General features: G+C 36.9%; 1 protein-coding gene across 1 annotated transcript in view; it reads left to right on the top strand.

The window, feature by feature from the left end:
* VTI1A (vesicle transport through interaction with t-SNAREs 1A) overlaps positions 1 to 22,960 on the top strand; it is a 274,540-nt gene that overhangs the window by 41,894 nt on the left and 209,686 nt on the right. Inside the window, exons 4-5 of the mRNA XM_009643452.2 lie at positions 11,404 to 11,481; positions 22,532 to 22,616. Of these exons, the coding sequence (XP_009641747.1) occupies positions 11,404 to 11,481; positions 22,532 to 22,616 (163 nt within the window). The remainder of the gene's footprint in view (positions 1 to 11,403; positions 11,482 to 22,531; positions 22,617 to 22,960) is intronic.

The raw sequence follows: 22,960 nt of genomic DNA, 5'->3' as shown, positions 1-22,960 counted from the left end.
CCTGAGCAGAGGGAGGGAGCCAGTAGGGAATAGCAAAATGAGTGGTGGGAAAGGGAACAAAATACCAGGTTTCGTCACACTTTGTGACAGAAAGAGGTAAGTATGGTCACACTGGAGAAAGCATGTGATAAATTGGGGGAAGAAGGTACAAACTGTGAAAAGTGTAAGACCGATGAATGATAGGGAAAGGAAAAGAACGGTGGGTACATCACCTGACAGTTTACTAGAATGGCTGCCATCACTCTCTCTATCTTTGCTTGAGTCCATTTTCACGTTGAAATTTTAACCTGAGATTATTACATAAATTTATGCCTGTCCCTAAATGCTTAGGAACCAAATATCCAGATGTGTGTTACACGCTTGGATTTGTTTTCCTTCTGTTTTTTACATTCTTTCTGTGTTGGTTTTGCATGTCAGGTTTGTGAATTGGAGTTGGAAATACTATGTTTGCTGTATGCTATCAAACTTTGTTTTTCTTTGTATCAGATCATCTTTATTTGATGCTAACAGCTTTGTTATACCAGAAGTTTCTAAACGGTACCATACAAGAACAGCTGGTGGGGTGGAGGGACAGATGTTTGGTCAAATGGTACTGGGCCTTTCGTGCACTTCAAAGGAGCTGAGTGGAGATATGACTATAGAGTATAGTTCTATTTTTCTAATGTGAGTAATTTGAATATTTGCTGTAGTTTATTAACAGATTGAGAGAGCAAGTGACCTGTATGAGCAGAAATTGGAGAGTGATTCGTTAGATAATCTTTCTCTAACTGTGGAGTTTACCCTGTAAAGATGGGAACCTCTGAATTAAATTCATATTGCCAATATGTGCCCCGTGGAAGAGATGTTAAAGCATTCTGTGATATAAATTAATTGCTTTTGATATTTTAATTATTACCTTTTTTCTTTGGAGCTTCACTGCAGTTTTGTTCAAATGAAAAGTGGGATAACTTTTGAATTTAATCTTTGCCCTAATATTGAGATCTGAACATCTTTCTTCTTGTGCGTGAATGCTTGTTCAGTTGCTATTTAAATAAAAGAAGTATTATATAAGCAGTAACCATCAAGGTTTATTAAGTATGAAGATCTTAGATGTACCTTAAACTCCCTGAACTGCTGATCATCAGAAACCAGCAGTGTCTACTGAAATGAGAATCATTCCATCCCGGCTCTGTTCCTTAAGATTTCCCCTTGTTATCCATTAATGGCCACTATAGGAGGCAGTACAAGTTCTGGACTAATTGAAGCTTTGACTGTTATGGCAGTCTTTATGCAGTCTTACATAAAGTAAGGTTTTCCTTAAGATTTCCTTGGCTTGACAGTGAAAATCCAGGCAGCTATAAACAAGATCAATAGAAATGTGTAAGCATTGTTGGTCACAACATAGGGACAGGGACAAAACAGAAATACTCGGTGAACTTTTTGAGTTTGGACATCAATATTTACTGGGAAATGAGCTACTGCCAGTATCAGTGTTCCTCATTATTCTTTTTGTTGTATGTTGGTCCACTTAGAGGCAGAATTTCTGACTATGCTGCAGGTAAGGGGAAAAATAACAACTTAGCTAAAGCCTGTCGATCAGAAAGACACTTTAAATGCCAAATATTTTGTAAATACCAGTATTCTGTATAAATAAGCCTTAAGGCTTGAGACTTAAGTTCTGAAGAAATAAACCAAGTAGGAAAGATGTTGGCATGGCTATTTTTGATACAGATATGTGCATTGTAATAATAATAATAGTTTTTAATCTCTTTTGTAGACTTCAAGAAATTAATATTGTTTGTAAGTGTTTTCACTGAATGGGGGAGTCTGAGGAACTCAAATGCAGAGGCAGTATAAAAAGGAAGAGGACTATAGTTAGATAAATTATAGGTAGTGGATTAGTTATTGACTTTCATCTCAGGTAGTGTAAAGCAAGAACTGCTAATCATCAGCCTGTGATAAAACTAGAAAATGCCATGTCTGAACGTCGGGCTAGTATTTTATCATATTAGGTATTGATTTAACACAGCATGAAACAATTGGTTCTGTCCCAGTAGTGCCTGGTGGGGAGCAGCGAAGGGTGCAGATTTACTCCTCCTTCAATCTGCTGCAAGCTTCAAAGCCCAGTTGTGACCACTTAACTACTAAAATTACTAAACTCGGACAATTTTTCTCTCTCTTTTTCAGACAAGACAATGTGTCGTGAGTAAGTACACATAATCTAGAAGGAACGAAAGGAATCCCAGCTAAATTGTGTCACGGCAAAAATAATAAATTCAGGAAGCATGGACAGTAAGATCCAAAAGTCAGTTTTGACTGGGCTGTATTATACAGAAAGTATTTTTCATTTTCCTTTTTATTATCCAGTAGTTTGAGCTAATGTGCGTATGGTCCCAAATACTTGCATTGAAATACACAGAATGAGCACCATATGGGTATATTTTTATGCAAACCACCTTAATTATGCTGGTTTTCTATTTGTTTATTCTTTGCATCAGGCTTTATTTTGTATTTAATGGTGCAGTCAGAAATTATCCTCTGCTACTTTCATTCAATAGGGTTTTTCTTATTTATTATGATTACTATTTTTAGGGCTCAACCGAATTTTTCTTTTTCTGTGTATTATTTTCAGAAATTAAAAAACATGTATTGGTATACATGTGGAAAGATGCCTCTGAGAGAGTGTGTGTGCTCAGTGAAAAAAGGGCAGTGTCTAAAAATAGCTTTTTATGCACTAAAAAGTATTTTTGGAAAGGCCTGCTTAAGTTTCTTTGGTTTAAAATAGATCCTATCAGAGTGGCACAGATGTAGGTGGGACCATTCAGCTGCCTTGGAAACATTTCATTCATCTGCCTTGCCCTCATTCTGAGTGTCCAAAATGAGCTCTGTCTTTATGACTTCCTTTTGGTTTTTACTCTTGGAGTTCACACTGGACAAAATGTAAAATTTATTAATAGACCTGAGCTCTGTAGCAAAATTGTACTTCTAACTGGAAAGCCTAAAAGCCTAAAAAATAGCAGCTTTCCTCGGCTTTACCTACTGTTAGAAATCTAGGGAGTGGGGGAGCTGGAAAAGATGGTGGTAGCATTCAAAAATGGCAACTGCTTCAGCCCAGTTACAGATTTTCATTACAGTTGCCGATCTCCGTAGTGTCTGGGCAGAGAGTGCAGGTATGGACTGATAAATTCAATTAAGTAACAAATAGAGGAAGGAAGTAATGCTTGGATGCTTCTTTCTGGAAAAGGAAGGAGCTGGTGGAAAGTACCAGCAGATGTACTGTAACATGCTCTAGGAGAACCTGCTTTAGCAGGAGGGTTGGACTAGATGATCTCCCGAGGTCCCTTCCAACCCTTGCGATTCTGTGATTCTGTGATGTCTTGTTACTGTTAGCAACGGGAACCTAGGCTCCAGATGGAAATACCAGCTGAAAGAAAGATGTTTTAATGAAGATGTTTATCATTCTTTACCATGGTGTGAGCTAATGAGTTAAAAAAATCTTAAGCCTCCTTAAGATTTTTTTCCTCTGTGCTTCACTGGCTTTGGGAGCACTCTCTTTAAAGGTTGGCCCTTACAGTATAAACTTCTCCCCTTGGAGGAAAATGGCTCCATATTTTAATTTTCTCTGTTCATCCGTCTGTTGGTCCAACACACTGAAGTTTATCTTCCATCTCAAAGATTTAGCAAACATTTACGTTAATTACGAACCTACCACACAGCATAAAGTCTTTGGACCACAAGACAGTCTAAAGTACGTGATCCTGATGTGTAGTTGCTCCTCATCCTTTAAATAGCATATGCTGGATAAACGATTCAATGAAATTGCATGGTAATAGGCATTATTAAAAAAAAAAAAAAAGGAAAAAAAGCAACGAAAGCAAGATTTAGGTAAAAAAGAAAAGGAACAACTATTAAGTGCTTTGATCATTACAACAAGGAGATGAGTTGAGATGACCAATGAAGATTTCATAAAAGAAACATAAGCTTGGTGTTGTACTGGGAAAAGGCTCTAAGAGTTCTCTATTCCACCATTATCTGTAATAATTTTCCCTAAAAGGAAATTTTGCAGTGAAACTTGTAGATTTATAAGTGCAAAGATCTGCTGTAGTTAAACCATACTCCAAATAGGCTTATTTCTGTAGCCTAGTTTTGCTGATCTTTAAATTGAAATTATTCATATCTGGCAGAGACTTCTGGAGAAGAATAGCAGCCTATAAGACATTAGTGACTTATTTCCAGTGCCTGACGTGAGTTTTTAAAATCTGATTCAGGAGGCAGATCTTCTGTGATCTGATCTAGAGACTGAATTCTCTTAAGTGATCATATGGACATCCTTAAACATTTCTGCAGATTAGCCTAAGTATGAGTGGAGGATCGATTTATCTGTCAACAATAGTGGCTTAATTTTGGCTGTTCGTGTTCTTTGCATCCAAATTTTTTGTTGATGCCACAGTCTAGTCATGTCCCTTTTTCCTCAAAGTCCAAGTACGGACCTATGCTATAAAAAACAGAATTTATCCCACTTAGACCCCCTATACCCAAATAAATAGTCAAGTTGTGGATTACTTTGAACCTGTATCAGGTGTGGTCTTCCAGCTGAGGTATCTATATCTTCAGGCTGTGATCTGAGTTGGGGAGAAGAGGGTGTTCTCCCCTCTCCAGCCATGTTCTTGCCTTTTCTTCCAGCATTGCTGGTTGAAATGACTGTGGTAAATAAGGGTCTGCAAATTGCAAAATGTTTGTCAACAAATTAGGCAAATATATGCCAACATTGGCTGTACATATCAAGGCAAAGGGCACTAACACCAACCAACTTTTAATTTAGCAAGCTAGATTATCAGACTGGTACCACACACAGCGTGGTTCCAGGGAAGCACTAGGCCTTTCTGGAAGGTGAATCTGAGAAGGAATGAACTCGAGCAATCTCATGCACAGTTTGGAGGAATTTCCGTTGGCAATAGGTGAGTTGGTTAACTTAGCCAGCTAAGTAGATGTGTAAAGAATGGAATATGATAGCATAATAATGGAATATGATAGCATAATAATGGTCATTTGAAGGAATCAATAGAAGGGAGTTGTATGAAATACTGAAATTAGAGTACTGAATAGGACGTTACAGGAACAGCCTAGCAGATGTAGGTGACAGCAGATAGCAGAATAGCTGCAAGTCAGCAGTGCAAAAGGCAAATGTCACTGTTGGCCTACAGAGAGGTTACAGTAAAATTTTCAGGAATAGTCAGTCACCCTTCATGCGTCAGCTGATGTCTGGTGTATTTTTTTGAGATTATGGAGTAAGAGTAGAAAGGCAGACAAACTGTTGTGCAGAACAGCCCAAAGTGGAAAGCACCTTGAAGATGCTGAATTCTAATGAAAGAATGAAGTAGTATATGCATAGGGGCCAAAATTTGGTAATAGGGTGTGGTAATTCAAATAAGCAAAAAGAGGAGTTGTTATAATTTAAAAAAAAAAAAAATATATATATATATATAAACACCAGGCTAAGGGGAGTTATTCATTGTTATGTTTGGAGAGCGCTCCCAAGTCCAGGCAATGCTTATTTGAAGGTTTTCATGCTTAGATTTATAACTCTTGTATTTCATTATATTACTCTTCTGTAGATGTGGCCTTGTTAAATTGGAAGCGATGGTAGTGAATTTTTGAGCATCCTCCAAAAAATAGAAGGGGGGAGAGGTCAGTTAGTTCCAGACCTTTGGATTTTGAAAAATCTTTCCTTTTCTAGGTTGTGAAGTTTAAAAGGCATAGCTCAGGTAAATATAAGCTGTTTTTTCTAAATACAAATGTCTTTTGCACAATAGAAATCATCCTCGGATACTCCTTAAATTCGCAGAAACGGTGAGTTATGATTCTCTCACAGGTCACCTGTTTTCCTCCCTACCTGCAGCCCGTGCAGTCTGGCAAGGGGTGTAAGCATCAGCCGTGCTGGTGACGTACATGGTCCACTGGTCATGAGTTGGAGATGGAAGTAGTTTTGTGGGCAGAAGCTGCATTTTTCACGACCAGTGTAATACAATGTGTTGTATCCTCCCAGGGGCTTGCTTGACCTTCCTCCCTGCCCTCACCCCCTAATGAAACTAAAAGTGTGTTTGATGATGGTTATTGAAAGGAGTTACAGACCTGTGACTTCTACTTAAAATGGGTGATAGGATCTCTGCATTAATTTCACATTAGCGCTTGAAGTTTGATTTCTCTCTGCTGTTGTAGGAAGCTGACAACATTTGGCGGAGTGGCAGAACACAGGTTTCAAGTTGTGTGTGTTCAAATCTTTCCGAGTTGCCTGCAATCTTTTTTGCGGGCATGCAGGGAGGGCAGGCGAGATTTGGAGTGGCTTAGACATTTTTTGCCAGCCAGCGTGTACTGTTGAAACGATTCTTTCAATCAGAAGTTTCATAGGATTCGTCCGATAGTTTTTATTTCCTTTTGGTCAGAAACTTATCAGCTTTGTTTTTTTATTTTCATAAGGAAATGCTTGAACGTCCAGCCTCGCATCAGGTTGTATATTAGCACTATGGAATTGTTTTCCTGCTTCTTACACACCATCGATAAAAATGAAGCTACTTAGGAACAGGGAAGCCCCTTTGGAATTGCAGCCTGAAGTGCCTGGTCTGCTGTTCCTGCGTCATCTTCACAGAGAAATGTAGAAGTTTTGAAAACTGCAGTTTGAACACAGTTTCCTAAGCTATTTCGATTATTTTATTTCCTGAAGAAGTGTTTTTGTGTTCCTGTTTAAATACAAGCTTTACGATTCTTAAATAGGATCACTTATTTTTCTTCTAAATTTGTTAAACTGTATCGTTTCCATTTCTGCTCAGTAAAAAAAATACTTAAGCATCTATTCTGAAAGGCAGAGATGAAAGTGTAAATTCCGCAGTATTTAGCAGTCCGCTTGAGGATCAGGTCACTTTTTTCACCTTGCTTTTAGCAAGAGCAATGGCAAAACTGACTACTCTCAAAGAACGCAAAATAAAATCTAATTTATTCCTACAAATTATTTCTGGTTATGCTAATCTTTAGTAATTATTTACATCTAGAGCAGGGCCAAACCCTGAAACAGATGCCTGCTTTTTTTTTTTAAACCATTTATATATAGTAGGAAATTCTAATGAACTTCGTATGAAACCAGATGTTTGTGGATAAATAAACCCTTTTGTTTGTTTACGCATATTTCACCAACAAAAAAAAAAAAATCTGTTTAATCTGTTCTTAAAACCTTGAGCCTGAAAAACGCAGAGGCTGGGACGAAGGGATTTGCCGGGCCTTTTGTCTGCAATGCACCTAGGTTTGCTTGTCTGTTCAGGGGGCTGCTTAGCATTTAGGAGGAGGAAAGCTATTTTTAGTTCAGGTATGAAAATGTGCGTTACTTTATTTCAATTATTTGGCTGATTGCTGAAAGTGCATTGGAGTGAAGGGGCATCGGCTAGTTCTGGCCTGCACTAATGGGAACATTTCAGAATGTGGATGAGTAATTAAAGTATAGAATGCGGAAAATTAGGCCAAAATTGAATAGAAGTGAATAAGTATGTGTTCTGTTGTGCAGATGTTGGAAACAGATTATTTGGATACCTCTTTCTATCTACATCTTATTTGGTTACCATGTAAAAATCGGTCATACCCCAGGTAGATTGTTTCTCTTCCCATTGCCTTTTCTGTTTCTGTGTTGTGATGTATCTGTTTCGGTAGTAATTCAGCAAAATATCCTGGCTGCCAGGTGTGGGAACTAGCTGATTGTATTGTAATACCAGATCATTACTTAATTCATATGCAACCTAGCCTAGCACATGGAAAGCATTATAAATCTATTTACAGTGTGGCTGGTCTGATGATAACATTGTATTAAATTCCCAGGTGAGGCAATTTAAGCAATTGCTTTGCCATGTGTAGGCCATGGAAATTAACTTCTCATATGCTTTAGTAATAGCCGAACTTCATTGTTATGCCCAGATTAGTAGTATAGCAGGATTCTTACAGGCTGGTTACATGTTCCTTACTTCACATGTAGAATCATACAGGGGGGTGGTACTGCAGATCACAGATCTTAATTAGTTTAAGCTGAGTTAATTCATTTCAATTCTAATTTAGCTGTGCTTGCCCATGAACACATTCAGTTCTACTGGGAAATGTTAAAGCTTGGGTCAAGTAGACAGATTGTTTAAAGCCAAATTGCCAGACAGAACTGAGCAAGTGTATCTGTTTGAACAGGGCTTTAAGAAAATCACCCAATCAGTATGCAAAAATCCTGTTCATAAACCAAGAGAGATCTGCCTGGAATCAGAAATTCTTCCTTGTCAGAAGGTCTGGGTACTGTAGTACATTTAAAACAGCCCCTGAAACTTTCTCCGTCTTGAAGTTCTTGTAGAAAGTAGCTTAACCCTTTTGTGTCGTCGTGTGTTTGTGTGCCTGCTACATCTGAATGCAAGCGTGTAGACCGAGTTAAAAACACTCCCGTGCTTCGATTTCTTGTCTATGTGTATGCAAGAAGATAGAAGGAAAGCTTCTCTATATGACAGACCTTTACAGACAAAAAACTGCACACAGAACCTCTTGCACCTATGTTGAGCTGCCCAGAAATACCTTGGATTACAAACTCTGTAAAGCTTCTGTCTTTTCTAGAAACATACATATAAAGTACCAGTAGACAGTGGTAACTGACAACTAAGACTAAAAATGTTGACAATTTCTTGATTTGCCTGGTTAGCTTATGTATAGAAGTCATTAACTATTTATAAAATGCATTATGAATTGGGTTCCTTCAAACTGTAGCAGAGTGTGTGACATTTCCAGCTCAAACTATCATTCTTGCATTTGGCTAAAGTACATATTTATAAACAGCTGATACTTATGAACTAAAAAAAAAAAAAAATCTAAAAAGTATTTAATTATTGAGTTTGGATGAACCGAACTCATTTTGGTAGCCACATCTAAAAGTGTTAGCCAATCCTACCGTAATAAAAATAAGAATGGTAATTCAAGATATTGATATTTTGGACAAATCCTGAAAGAACAAACGAACACTTTAGTTCAAAGGCCTTTCCTTTTATATTATTGATTCATTTGGTAGTGAAACTGTGATCAAAAGTAGTATCAAATTATTTATTGATTATGGCAAAGAGTTATACCTAATTGTAGTCAAAGGGTTATTTCTTTTAATATAATTGCTGATTTTCAGATCGTGAGAGATTATTGCAATAAAAGAACAGTGATACAAATATACTTAAGTTCGGTGGTGATGATATAAAGGATGATAAAGGGCCTCTAAAAATTGTATTGCTGTTAATATTTATTTCTTTCCCATGAAGAATATTCTTTTTCCTTTCTTCCATACAGGCTCTTATGAATGAGAATATCAGTGAGTTAAATCTTTCAAATAAATGGTGTGTAACCAAGGACTGTCTCAGTCTGTACATATAATTAGGCAACTTGTTCACTGGAGAACAAGCTTATGAAGCATCATGCTCCTCATCTCAGTCTAATAATGATAAATACATTCAACACTAACAGAATCAATGGGGCTGAGTCATTTTGTGAAATTGGGAGAGACTGTACAGTTGAACTACTAGACCTCAAATGGGAAGATTGAATCTTAATAAGAAAAGAAGATTAGATATTTATTGGTATATATTTGTAATTTCCTTCCTTGTTTGATGTGTATCAACTAAAAATAGGAAAATAATATAATTGAGCAATCTATGCCAATTTGTTGGCTTTTGGTGAAAAAAGAGAAAAACAAAACCTATCTCCATATGATATTCTTGCATACTGTGGAGTGTTTTAGTCCCCCATAGTGATGAAATGAATAATTTAAACAGGCAGCTCTGATACCACAGCCTGTTTAAAGGTTCTCATTTCCTTTAATGCTGTAGACTACTTTAGCTTGGTTAGTATGAAACTGTGACAGCTGAGATCTCCAAAAGATTTGGCACAATTCAGCTCTTGTAGTAGGTCCATGGTATGCTTTGTCCTTGCTATGTACATCTGTAGCTTTAGTATATAATCGAGATCTGAACACAAGCAACTGAATCACAAATTGGTAATCATTATAACGATGATCATGGTAATAAAGGGTGAACTACCCAGGATAAAAAGCTAAAATGTGTTGCTCTGAGATGACCAATACAACAAGGCTTACTCTGCTCCTAGGTTCCTAACATAAGGGGTGACCCACTTCCAAAATTCTTTGTCACAAAGGTAATGAATTCCCCTGTGCTCAGTATAATTTCTAGTGGGTTGTTTCCCATGCCCCAGTCCCAAGCACGTTTTTTGGCGTGATTGTCCAATGAGGGAAGGTTTGAGGAGGGATTTGGTTTTGCTGAGTTCCTACCGGTAGTGACTACCACGGCAGAGTGTGAGGGAAGCTCCCATCAATAAAGGCAGGTCCTACAGCTTAGCTCTTGCTGCTCTTGGGTTTCTTCCTCTGATGAAGTCTAAAACTGATCATAACTGCCCTCAAATATAAAAAGATTTTGTACAGCGTATTAAAAATCCTTTCTCTCTTTTAATGGTGAATGTAGGAATATTAACTGACTAAGGGCCTGTTTTTTGGCCAACAAAGAAACTGAAAGCTGGGCTGATGTTCTCTTTATGGACTTCCCTGTTGTTCCGTTGAACGTTGCTGTGGGTAATCTTGACGTTTGCTTTCCGTTGCTTGGCACTTGATCTAGTTTAGTATCAATATGATCATCAATTCATGAGCAAGTCTGGTGCTCATAAGCTGTGAGTAACGACTGTCTGTTGTAACGACCTAACAAATGACTGTCTCAGTTTTGCGGTGTTTCCATGAACTGCTGTAAACCAATGTTTCCTCATACTGCTGTTTCCTCTGCTTTCTCTTGCCCTTTGATTTCTGGTCCTTTCCCTCTGTAGGCCTTCATAGCCTTAGGAGCATAGGAAACATTTGTTCATTTTCTACATCTTTAAGTTCAACCAGTTTTATCAAGTGTGTGTTGTTCAGGTTTTTGGTTTTTTTTAATATGGTCTCAGTCTTCCTTTCCTATTTAATGGCATCACTGCAAGTGTGCTCTGGCTTCTGCATCCAGCTAGCAAGTGTTCTTCAGCAAAAACACATTTGGTTCCTACATATGCGTTTCTTCAGTGCTTCTGATATCCGTGTACATTGCTTGCAAAGGGTACCTGATTATCAGAACTGGGATCACACGTTATGTACCTTGAGCTTCACTGTAGCTGCTTTCATTGCTGAAAAGTTGAGGATACGGCTGTCTTAGAAATGCTAAGGTTTTGCCATGCAGATTTGTCAAAATACAGCAGTTGAACTTTTTAATAACTTTTACTTGCAGATTTTTTTTTAATCTAATAGGTATCCATTAGGGGGCTCTCGAGGTTTAAGATGATCAGCCTTGATACCAATGGCTTCGGTGCTTTACTTCCTAACCCTTTTTTCTTTTTGTTTTACAGAAAAGGTCACGGATCGCCTACAGTGATGAGGTGCGGAATGAGCTCCTAGGGGATGACGGGAATTCCTCAGAGAACCAGGTAGGATGCTAATCAAGAAGCCCTAGTGGGTGGCTGGAGGGTGAAGGAGGTCACTGGCACACTGGGCTTCTCAAGCTGCTCCTTAACAGCATTAGCAACAACTCATGTGGAAGTGATACTGTTTAATGCAAAGCTGGGGTCTTAATCAACTTCAAAATGTTTCTTGGAGATCTTACATTTAACCCTTTAACTTGTGATCACTGTCTGCTATCTTAAAAAAAATCTTTTCTTCTCTTTTCTTTATTATTTAGTACTTAAGAAATAACTTGAAACGCGCTGTTTGCCGACAAAGCCAAGGTCTTCACCTCAAACACATGTAAAAGGAATAAAAAAAGTACATAATGCAGCTTTGATAATAATGCAGTATAATTAAATCAACACTGGCAGGCAAAACAAATGAAAGTGCGCTCTCAGAATTAGGCAGTACCCCACTCAGTTTCCTTGTGTGATTCCTTCCCTAAACAGATTTTCTCTCCTTGTACCAAAACCACAAGTTGTACTAATACAAGCATGCTTTCATAACGCACGTTGTACTAGAATGCAGAGTGCTATCCATCCCTTAATGAAGGAAAGCTTGATAATCCCGAGGCTTTTTTAAAATCTTGTACCCGTATTGTTGTTCTGGACACTACAGTGAGGATCGTACTAGACTACTGAAAATTATAAAGGCAACGTTATATTCAGGGGACTTTGACCCACCTGTTAATATTTCTTCTGGTGCTGAAACTTGTTTCACAAGCTCTGTCTGAAAGCAGAATGTTTCTTTTCTTCTTGAAATCATGTCAACTATAATCAAAGTTGTGCATTTTGAGTTAGAAGTTAGTTGAAAGTTTTTTTAAATATAACATTTTCTCTTCTGACCAGGTAGAATTTAAATTATTGTGGTAGTGAAAGTGAAGCTTGTTTAAATGGTTACTTGATAAATGCAATATTAAATAAGGAAACGGAACAGAACCATGTTCTGAATTTTTTTAGTATCTTCTACCCTCAATATAAGCTCAGTATTGTAAATGTGTTGTGTAAGCTTTAAACTCTGTAATAGACCTTCATACGTACATTAATGAAATTAAACAGAGGATACATTCTATCTGTAGACCCTGTAGTGTACAGCAACTCTAATATCTATGTGAAGGGTTAAATTAAAAAGATATTAATCTTCATATTTATCTATCATAGCAAGGGGAGATTCCAAAATTTGAATAAAATAACAAGGGGGTTTTATCCCTAAATAATGAGTTGATGGAAAGGATGATTTCAGGGAAAAGAGTTTCACAGTCTGCCTGTGAAAGTGTTAAGATTCTCATTTGATTTCTTTTAAGGTGCTGCTATTTTTACATTTCAAGAAAAAATTGTGTGAATTCAGACATAAAAGGGCAATTGTGATAAGAAGCTTTACTTATAACAGAATATCTTATGTGTAGGGATGAGATAAAATATTTTATTTTCACTTTTTAAGGAATGGTTAAATAACTGGGTCACGTGCACTTTTTGTGAGTTATGATCTTTTTTCTAAACTTGATGGAAGAAACGTGGTCTGATCTCAAGAAACCAAATGATACTTTCAACCATTTGTCAACATGGGTTTTTTCTTCCAAATGACCACTTCTTAAATGGAAGAAAATTTTGGGTGGGAAAGGAGTTTATGTAGTAACCCAGCTTAAAATTGTTACCTCCATGCCTTTGAAAGTTCTGAATTTCTTTCTTTTCTTCCTTGAAAAATGTTATGAAATATCACCATAAAGAGTCAACTAGCTTCTTTTAAATACGTGATTGCCAACATTTTAAAAATCATTATTTATCATGTTGCTCCAATAATTCATATTGCAGTCTTTTTCTTATGAAATATTCATTATTTATATATGTAGTTGTGGGTACAAGCAGTTGGTGCAAGAACTTCAGTCTGATGTTGAGCTTATCCGAACGTGCAACTATCCAAATCAAGTGTAAGCTTTGGGTACTGACCATGTAGTGAACATGTTATCTTAACGTATTTAACTCAGTCTAATACACTTTCACTCCTATACATTATTATATCAATCAAAAACTTGAAGTATATGACGAAAGGATGCTCAGGTATAACTTACAGCTGTATAAAATATTTGAAAATGCTTCAAATACTTGCTTTAATTTTGTCTGATGGAAATAAATATAGGTAGATGGATGACTCTCATTCTAATATTGTGGGACTTTCACTTATCAGTCAGTTTGGCTTAAGTTGAATTAGTTAAACTGAAACGTGGTGGGTTTTTTTTTTCCCCAATTCAGTCACCAAACTTTGAAAGGGGAGAGAAGGGATTCTTCTTCTGACAAAGGAGTTGTTAAAAAAAGTTGCCAGCTTAGAATTGCTCCTGTACCAATCCACAAATATTGGTCAAATCTGCCAAAAGAAATGCTGAATATCGGGTTAGTCTGGGGTGTTATGCAAGGGAAACGAGATATGAGCTGTACATTTTACATATGGTCTTTATCATCATGATAAACGTTTGCAAAACGTTTTTGGTGGAGGGAGAAGACAAAAAGGAACTTGATGTGTACTGGCTAGTACAACCATATTAAGTATCTAGAAATAAATGGGGCACAATTTAGGTACTTTCTTTATTCAACTTCTATTTTTTGAGTTGAGTTTCAAAGGTACAGTTACAGCAAAACACAGCCAGGTTATAAGCTGTAATGAATAGGGTCACAGGTATGAGTTTCCAGTTGTTCTCCCAAGAAGAAAGATCAAAATACAAAGAATGGATTGAAGAATTAGCAAATTTGTTCCATTTTTTTGTCATCTTCTTTTTTCCTAAACGTCTTTCATACGTAGCTGTCATCATGTGTAGATGACAACTTAGAATACCGTGGTCTTATAATGATTATACCAGGATTTACCTAATTTAACAGACGAAGCATATAGAAACTTACCATAAGAAATTATAAGAATCATACAATGCTGATATACAATGCTTCGTTTTTAAATAAATGTATCTTTGTTTGGTGAGATAAATAATTCTCTTAATTCATTTAGGGTATTAGTAAAGTCATTGCTTAGTATCCATTAATTTATTCTTAATTTGAATCAGGTGAATGTAGTCAGATGAGGCACATACAGATGTTGAGAATCAGGAGACATCCCTTCTCCCATCAAGAAAACCCCACCTCAGACCCAAAAACCTACTGTGTGCATTGCGTTGTTATTTATTTTCCAGGAGTGGTCTTAAACAGGCTCTGTTACTTTCAAGTTTTATTTGTCATTCTGGCCACCAACAGTCATCAAATCCCTGGAAAGTTTTGAGCTTTTCAGTGCAATGATACTCTACTTAAAGTTGTGGCTTCACTTTAATAATTATAGAACTGTTTTATGTGGCGATTCATATGGTTTGTAGAAATTATATGTTGGGCTAAATCAGAAATCCTTTTCGACCAAAACAGTGTCAGGTACAGTATTACCAACTTCCTTGAAATATAGTAGTATTCCTTTCTCTCTCTCAACTATGTTCATTAATATGTTTAAATAAATTTGCATTGGGTTAAATTGCGTGTCCATATATGCATACACTGTATATGTGATTTGTGGTGAACAAATATTTTGTGGCTACTTAATTTCTGACTACAAAGTTCTGATAATATTAGATTTGGGCTTGCTGTGCATAAAGTGTGTCAAACTTCAGCTACAGACCAGGGGGTGAAGTTGGTCAATTTAATTCCCCAAGATCTAAAGAAGGTCGGTATCATTTCATATAGCCCTGGCAGAGCAGATCATTACCAGACACAAATCTGTTCGTTACATGCCGAGGGTTTATAGCAAAATAAATAGACTGTCATCATAAGTTCAGAAAATTGTGTGTTCGACCCACGATAATGTGTAAAGGGCGTTTAATAGAGTTCAGCATTTATTCGTTATCTATATGCGGACAGAGACGGCGGTAGCGTTATCAGCTTTTTAAAAAAAATTCGGTAGTTTTCTATGTCACGTGACGCGCCTCACAGACACACACACGCACACACACACGCAGGCACACATCCCATCTCGCTCCCTCGCTCTCTGCGGCGCAGTTTTGATTTTAGTCACAGCAGAAGGCTTAGCCACAAGAGATTCCACTGGTTCAAACCAGCGTAAACCAGATTTTTTTTTTTTTTTTTTAGCCTACAAAGGAACAGATTACCTCTTGTATCGAATTCTGTATTGCAAAAAAAAAAAAATAAAAAATCTTTGTTTCAAAAATATGCTGATTATCATAACCTAAAATGGTGGCTGCACACGGCTTAATGCTGTTTACAGTTGAGCGGTGAGCATAATAAAAACGTTTCAAAATAGAAAAGTAAAGGTAACACATTTTCATCAAGAGCATTGTTAAATGGGGGAAAAATACATCTTTTGTTAATTTGAATGAATATCTTTCAGCCAATGTTAAAAAAAAAAAAAAAAACCAAACCCTCTCCCATTACTTAGCTTAGCTGCAAATCCCATGCAGAGCTTAAATTCAGCCATGCAGCACAAACAAGATAGAACATTTTTGTTTGGAACCTATTGAAAAAACAAATGTGCAGCATTTTAAAACTCTCATTGATTATAGCAGGGTGGCATGCCCAAACGGGCTCTATTGCGGGAGAGTAGTTTTAAACTTTGGCCCTTTAAGTATCATAGTCAACTGAAGAATGGCGGCCTCAGAAAGAAAAGATAGCTATGTGATCAACTCCCAGATCGTCTCTTTCTAAAGAGCCATAATGTTTGCCTTTTTGGGGAGAAAAGGGGGGGAAGATCTGGAGAAAGACCAATTTATGATAGGCCAAGCACTTGAATTTAAGCGCCGGTTTGGCGGACAATGCAGTTTTCTTTATAGCAAATTCTAGCAAAGTTCCTTTAGCTACGTCCTGAAGAGCCGTTTGGGTTTAAGTCGGCGTGGTAGTAGCCCTCCTAATTACATCCAGTTAGAGCCTTGTTGTCTGTTTTGGTGACGGGGTCCATGGACGAGCCAAATGAAACAATAGGGAGTAATGGAGATTCTTTTGTTCCCTTCATGCTGGCGAGACTTTGTTAGTAGTAAACATTCTCAGCTTACACACGTGTTGAAAATGAGTGTTATGAAACTGTAGGTGAAGTATCAGCATAAACTGAGATAATGATGTAGCTGTTGTAATTTCGAATTCAACTGGAATCGGTGAGAGAACTGTAATTTTTTATAAAGAGCCACTCTTATGCAGACATTTGTTGTGAGTAATTATACGTTTTGTTCCAGTACAAATAATTTATCTGTCTCTCTAAGGGGAGAGCGAATTACAACGTAGCTTGATAATCAGGCTGGGGTTTTATTTAGTTTTATAGTAAACCTGCCAGAGCAATATTATTAATAGCATTAGATTGTGTTGATTTACAAGCATAAATGGATAAATATAAATGTATATACAATATAAGTATACACACACGCACTATGTGTGTATATATACACACACTGTGTAGTGGTCTAGGATTAAGAACCTGGAATGGGTCTTTTCTGAGGGAAATATGTTTCGTGTTGTTCCCTATTCCTTTGTCTATTTTTAAATATGCTATGCAATAAATCATAATTCTGAGCCATTTAACGAAGCTGCTTCATTTTGTTTTAACTGGAACATACCCTCTTTAGGAGGTTCGATAATAAAATTAGATAATGTAGTTACATTAGAGCTCAGGTATATAAAAATTGAAATACTGGTTAGATGCTATAAAGATGCAGTCATCTATTAATAAGTTAGATCTGCGAGTAAAATAAGAAATCAGTTGTCACAACTAAAATATACAGAAAACATTCTGAAAACTTGTATATACAAAACCACTTCAGCTGTACAGTCTTCGAAGAGAGGAATAGTAAACTTGTTTTTTTCTTTATAATATAGACTTCTATGAAGTCATTCCCCTTTATTTCATGATGGTGTCTTAGATGTGGTTTAAAAGAGAATTTCACACTATTCTCTTTGTTTAATGTGACAGTGTGAGAAAGTGATCTTTATTCGTTCAAAAAACTCTGCATGTAGTCTATGTTTAGGTTCTTTTAATGTGTTTGTCTGTGATTTTTAAATGCTAAACATGTAAACAGATAAATTGTCAATGTTAATTCTGTATCCTGTCACACAACTGATCTTTCTTTCCTGCCATTTCTTTCCTTTTTATCTTTTTTGTGCGTTCATGTTGCAGTTGATAAAATTACGTGAAGAGGTGAGTACTTTCTTGCTTTTTGTTGTCTAGCTTTCCCTTTAAAGCTGAGTTTCTAAATCTGAAGTAGATCTTTTTGTTCATTGTTGCAGGGAAATCTACACAAAGCAAAAATATTGATTACATTGCTTTAAAATATTCACTGTTGTGCCTCTTTTTCCCTAATAATTGTATACTTACATAGGAGTCTCTAGATCAAACCTTAGAAATTAACATTCTTTGATAGTGGAAATTTTTTTTAAAGGCACTAGAAAAAGAAGGGGGAAAAAAAAAACCCTATTATTTGATCTCTGCTAGAATACCATGATCAAATCAGGTACAGTAATAATCATGTTTGCATCACAAAATCTTTGATAGGGTAAATACATTTATATACTTGGAAGTGAAAGCATTGCTTTGGTAAAAACCTGTGCTGAAGCACTGTAAAAATTACTCAGTATTTCACAACGTTGTGAGTTTGGTGTGAGGTGTTCAGGTAGCTTATGTGTTATTTGGATATTGTATACCCACTGAAAATACAGTACAGGTAGACCTACGTGCACACATCAATATTTATTATTTATTTGTGAGTGCTGTAGATCTGTAGGTGTAACACTAGAGATCAGTATTCCAGAACACCTTTCTTCCAGTTATAAAATGACTCATAAATATTTAGAGAGAGAAGCCTGTTTTAATGGTCAGTTCCTCAAATGTTTTTCAGTATATTTTCTGAAATTAATCTCCTCTGTTACTTACTGCTGTAGCAAAGCAGGTATCTGAACTGGGGTTTTTTTTATTATTATTTCCTGATAGCCACCAAAAAGAAGGTTTCAGTAAAGTCAAGATTACTTAGAGGTCAGATTTCTGAAGGGTTTCGTACGGAGAGTTTGAACCAGTGAAGTATTTGAATAAATGCATTTAGAAGCACAAGTATTTTAACATCACATATTTGTCTGGTATCTTCTTTTTGAAACGTGTGCTCAGACATATCAGTAATGAATACTGAGCTCTGCAGGAAAGGATTTGTAAGTTTTAGAAATGGTGATGACAAAGAATTGTAAAGTAACCAGATTAAGGACAATTACAGAGAATTCTTAAAAACAGTAAGATATTTGTGATATAAAGATTCTTTCACTAGTTCCCTGAATGCTTTATTTTTCCTTCTTCTGGAGGGAGCTGATATTAATGTGTTAAGGCTACAGAATAAAACAGTTAACAAAAAAAAATTAAACAAAATAAACATGTAACCCCATAAAAGCCCTCCCACCACTGCTGAGCTCCCCTCCCCAACAGTTCCAGTATTTAAAGAGATGACAATATTGTTGCAAGGGTTTGCATAGCCTGATTTCTGAGATTTTTCAGAAGGACAGGGTTCATTTGCTCATCCCTTTAACACCACCTGCATGTCTGCTCCTGTGCTTTTGTAGAAGAATGCAATAGGATCATTTTTGCTTGCAAACATAGATTATGGTTTTATAAACGTAAAGATTCCTAATTTGTAAATTTACTCTGAAAATTGAATCAGATATAAAGAACAAAGCTGCTACTTAACTGCTCTTCTTTTCGAAGTAGCTATGAAAGCAAATAAGAAAATTCAGGATGGTATTGCAAAGGGCTGCAACTTGGGAGCTATACTGAACTCAGTCATACCTTTTGGAGCTTATAAATCCTCTTTGTTAGCCACCTAAAAAATTTTGACATAGGTTCTGGTAATTTTTCTCTTTTCCTTGCTACCTTCATAAGTTACTTTTTCCTCTCTCTGCATGTTGTGAGAGCTGCAGCAAATAGAACTAAAGAAAGGGATTTCTTATTTTGTCTAGATCAAAATTATACAGGTAGAGAGAGAAATAATTTAAAAAAACAATTGCTAGCATTCTGTTGCCTGCACTTAGGTACGCACTATGTGTTGAATAGGTTGTAATTGCAGCGGTGTTTTTATACCCAATGCAAAACGCACATTAAAGTTTAAATGAAGGCTACTACAGTGACTTAGCCGTGATTCTTAACTCGTCGCACAGTGAAACATCAAGGAATCCCCAATTATAGTTCTCCTAAGGAGGTATGAACTGATCTTAAAAGAAATTGTGGTTTGCCATACTGTTTGTTAATAGAACCCGCGCTTCCTCTCATTCCAGGGCTCTGTTCTAGCCCGCTTGCCGTACACAGGCTTCCATGGAGGCTGCGTCGCTCTGTCTTTTGAGCTCCTGAGTTCTCAGTTTGAATCCAGCCCACATGGAATGACTAAATCTCTAGTGATAGCATGCCACTTTGCAAAACTTCCTTACACAACTCCAGATAGAAGCTGCTTCTGAAGCTGCAAGACGCACTGAATCACCTCGCTACCCACCTCACGGAGCGCGGGGGATACTGTGGGTGAAGGAGTTTGGGGAGGGGTGGGGAGCAGTTGAAAGCATCAGCTGCTACTGCATGGATTTCCTGGCCAAGGGACAGGGTGCCTCCAAACCCAAACAACATAAATAACGCCGCCCTTTATAATAAAAATCACGTTTTGCTATAGAATGCCTTGGATGGAAAGGGTCTGAAATCAAGTAAGAAACAGCTCTGAGTTAATGTTAGCACCGAGTTCACAGGGCTTTAGTATTCTAATTGCTTGCAGTAAGACTGAACTAAACTGTGGGCTTGTAATTTACTTTTTAGATTAAATGTAGCTTATATGGTGTATAAAAATACACAGTTAAATGCTAATTCTTTCTGTTGGGTAGCTCTTCCACACTGTAATGTGAAATCTGATTATTTCCCCCCCTCTCCCGTACCATAGCAGGATAGTCTTTTCATTTCCAGTGCACCACCACAGCACTATACATCTGTTCTGTAATTATAATGTTCTACGCCTTGTGCTCACTCCCAGCCTATGTTGTTTCTTTTTTTTTTTTTTTTAGTATCTTCTCTCTAACTTTTAGGATACTTACCTTCTAAACTCCTTCTTTATTTCCCCCCATCCCCCTTCTCTTCTACTTTTCTTTCTTGAGAGACATCTGTGTAATAGTGTTAGGTTTCTGATGATTTTTACAAAGTTTAAAATATTTAACACTAATTGTTCTTTAATACCATGCGGGGGGGCAGTGTTTGGAGAAAGGCACTGCAGGCTTACACTTCTTTTTTTTTTTCTTTCTAATGGGCAATGGAGAGGAACCAGCAGATGTTATGAAAAGGTGCCTTTTAAAAAAAATCAAGCAAAATTAACACTAATTATCTAGATTGACCATGAGTACTAAGAACATGCACCACTCTAGTTGCTGTCGTGATTTCAATTACAGCATTGTAACTTATGGTTTTAAATTTTATGAAGTGCCTGTGCTGAGGGTTTTTTTTTTTTTTCTTGGTGGCCTGCCCCCCATGAATGCAAAAGGCTTTTTTGCAATTTACTCTTAACCTATCCACTGTGTATTAGACAACTCTATTAATTATTATAGACTGTTATTGCAGCTTTCCTGACCTTCACATTGGGTCCTATCTGTGCTGATCTAAATGCATTGTTTTAATGATTTCCAAAAAGAAAAAAAAAAAAAAGAGAGAGGAAAAAAAAAAAGAAAAAAATTCAAGGCAAGCTTTGATGTGGCTTTAGCTGCCTCGATCGTCTGGCCGCATCTCAGAGATGTGTCACCTATGCCGGGAGGGAATAGGGAAATCACGTTTTGAATGGTAATGATAACATACTAATCACTTCCTTTCTTTGAAGATAGAAGCGAGATATTCTGTCAGCATCCCTGGCTGCTAGAGCTTGGAGGCACTGGTCTAGGTGTATTAGCTTAAGTGTGCATGTCAATACAGCTTGCATCTCCCAAGATCCATAGGGGCTCATTAGAGCAAGGTAGATCGTTTCGGTAGACAGCCACTCAGATAATATGTATGGCACCTCCTTTTTTTATTATTATTAGAAAGCATTTCTTCAATTCTTAAATGACATCTGTCAACAAGGCAAAGTTCGAGGAAATATTTTTTGGCAAATATCCAAAATGTTGGGTTTGGGTAAAGGGGTGCTCGGAAAGGTGTGTGTGTTTACTTTATTGGGCGGGGGGGGGGCATCTGTTTTTTGATGGCTTGATTAGAGCTAGACTAGGATCAAATTTCCAAAGGAAATGAGCTTATGTGTTGAAATACTGGCATTTTGGATGGAGAATAAACTAATGAAAATAATAATTTCACTTTTTCACTGTTACAGATGCCCCAAGTGAAAATGTATTGGAAGACGCATTTTTACTAGAGTTTATTGTTATCTCATAAATGGGCAAATGACTTCTGGGAAAAATATCTTATACCTCTGTCTGTGTATATTATTTATATATTCACATATATATTTAGGCATAAGAGATGTAAATCAAGAAACCAGTGTTTTGTTTCTACATCTTTTTACATCAAACAGTCTGAAGAATATTCATGCTGTTCAGTATTCTGTATGAATAGCTCGTTGTTTTTATCACCTCACTTGAGTAGTACACATAAAGGAAATGTAGCCTCTGCTGAAAATTAAGTTCATGTTAAAAACTACCACTCGCATTTAAAGTGATGGTTTCATCAAACTCTAGTTGAATAGAAATCATGGGTGCTTGCATACATGTGTCACATGGAAATGTATTTTGGAAATGCTCTTCAGACAGGTTTTCCATATAATAGTCGCATTCTATTTTGTGAGTTCATGTAATAAGAGTGAAGCACGTATTCCATGTTTCAAAACAAAAATGATTGGTACATCTAATTATGACTGATCATAGAACCTGCCCCTTCCAGTGGTCCTTGTAACAGGCTCTTCCATAAAATATACGTGGATATTCTTATGTTTTGGAATATGAAAGCACAATTAAAAAGGGGGGGAGAACATTGTAGACTGCTGCCTGATTTTTTTTTTCCCCCTCTCTCTCCCCTTTTCTTTTTCAGAGGGCACATCTGCTCGATAACACAGAGAGGCTGGAAAGGTCATCTCGGAGACTAGAGGCTGGATACCAAATAGCAGTGGAAACCGGTAAGAATTCTGAGAGTGAGCAAATTGTCTTGCTTATGCACAGCAGTCTTCACAACACATGACATTTCAGGGAAACTTCAAAGGCGAAACAGAGACAGCAGCCCGAGATGTGGTTTACATATTGGGGAGACAATTGGGAGCTTATTTGCGCTTATCTTTTTTCAAGTTAAAAGGCATGACATCTACTGAAAACAGTTCCTGAGGTTTAAAAGTATACATCTGAAAAGAGATGGAATACTTTGTCTAAATTCTACATTTGTCTTAATATGCAGTTACATGTTGTCAGTTTACCCACCCGCAATGATTGCTAGCACACACTGCAGACTCCAGTTGTTTTTGTCTTT

Source organism: Egretta garzetta, unplaced genomic scaffold, assembly GCF_000687185.1.
Source record: "Egretta garzetta isolate BGI_Z169 unplaced genomic scaffold, ASM68718v1 scaffold8, whole genome shotgun sequence".
Lineage (NCBI taxonomy): Eukaryota > Metazoa > Chordata > Aves > Pelecaniformes > Ardeidae > Egretta > Egretta garzetta.
This window is presented reverse-complemented; position numbering and strand designations above follow the sequence as displayed.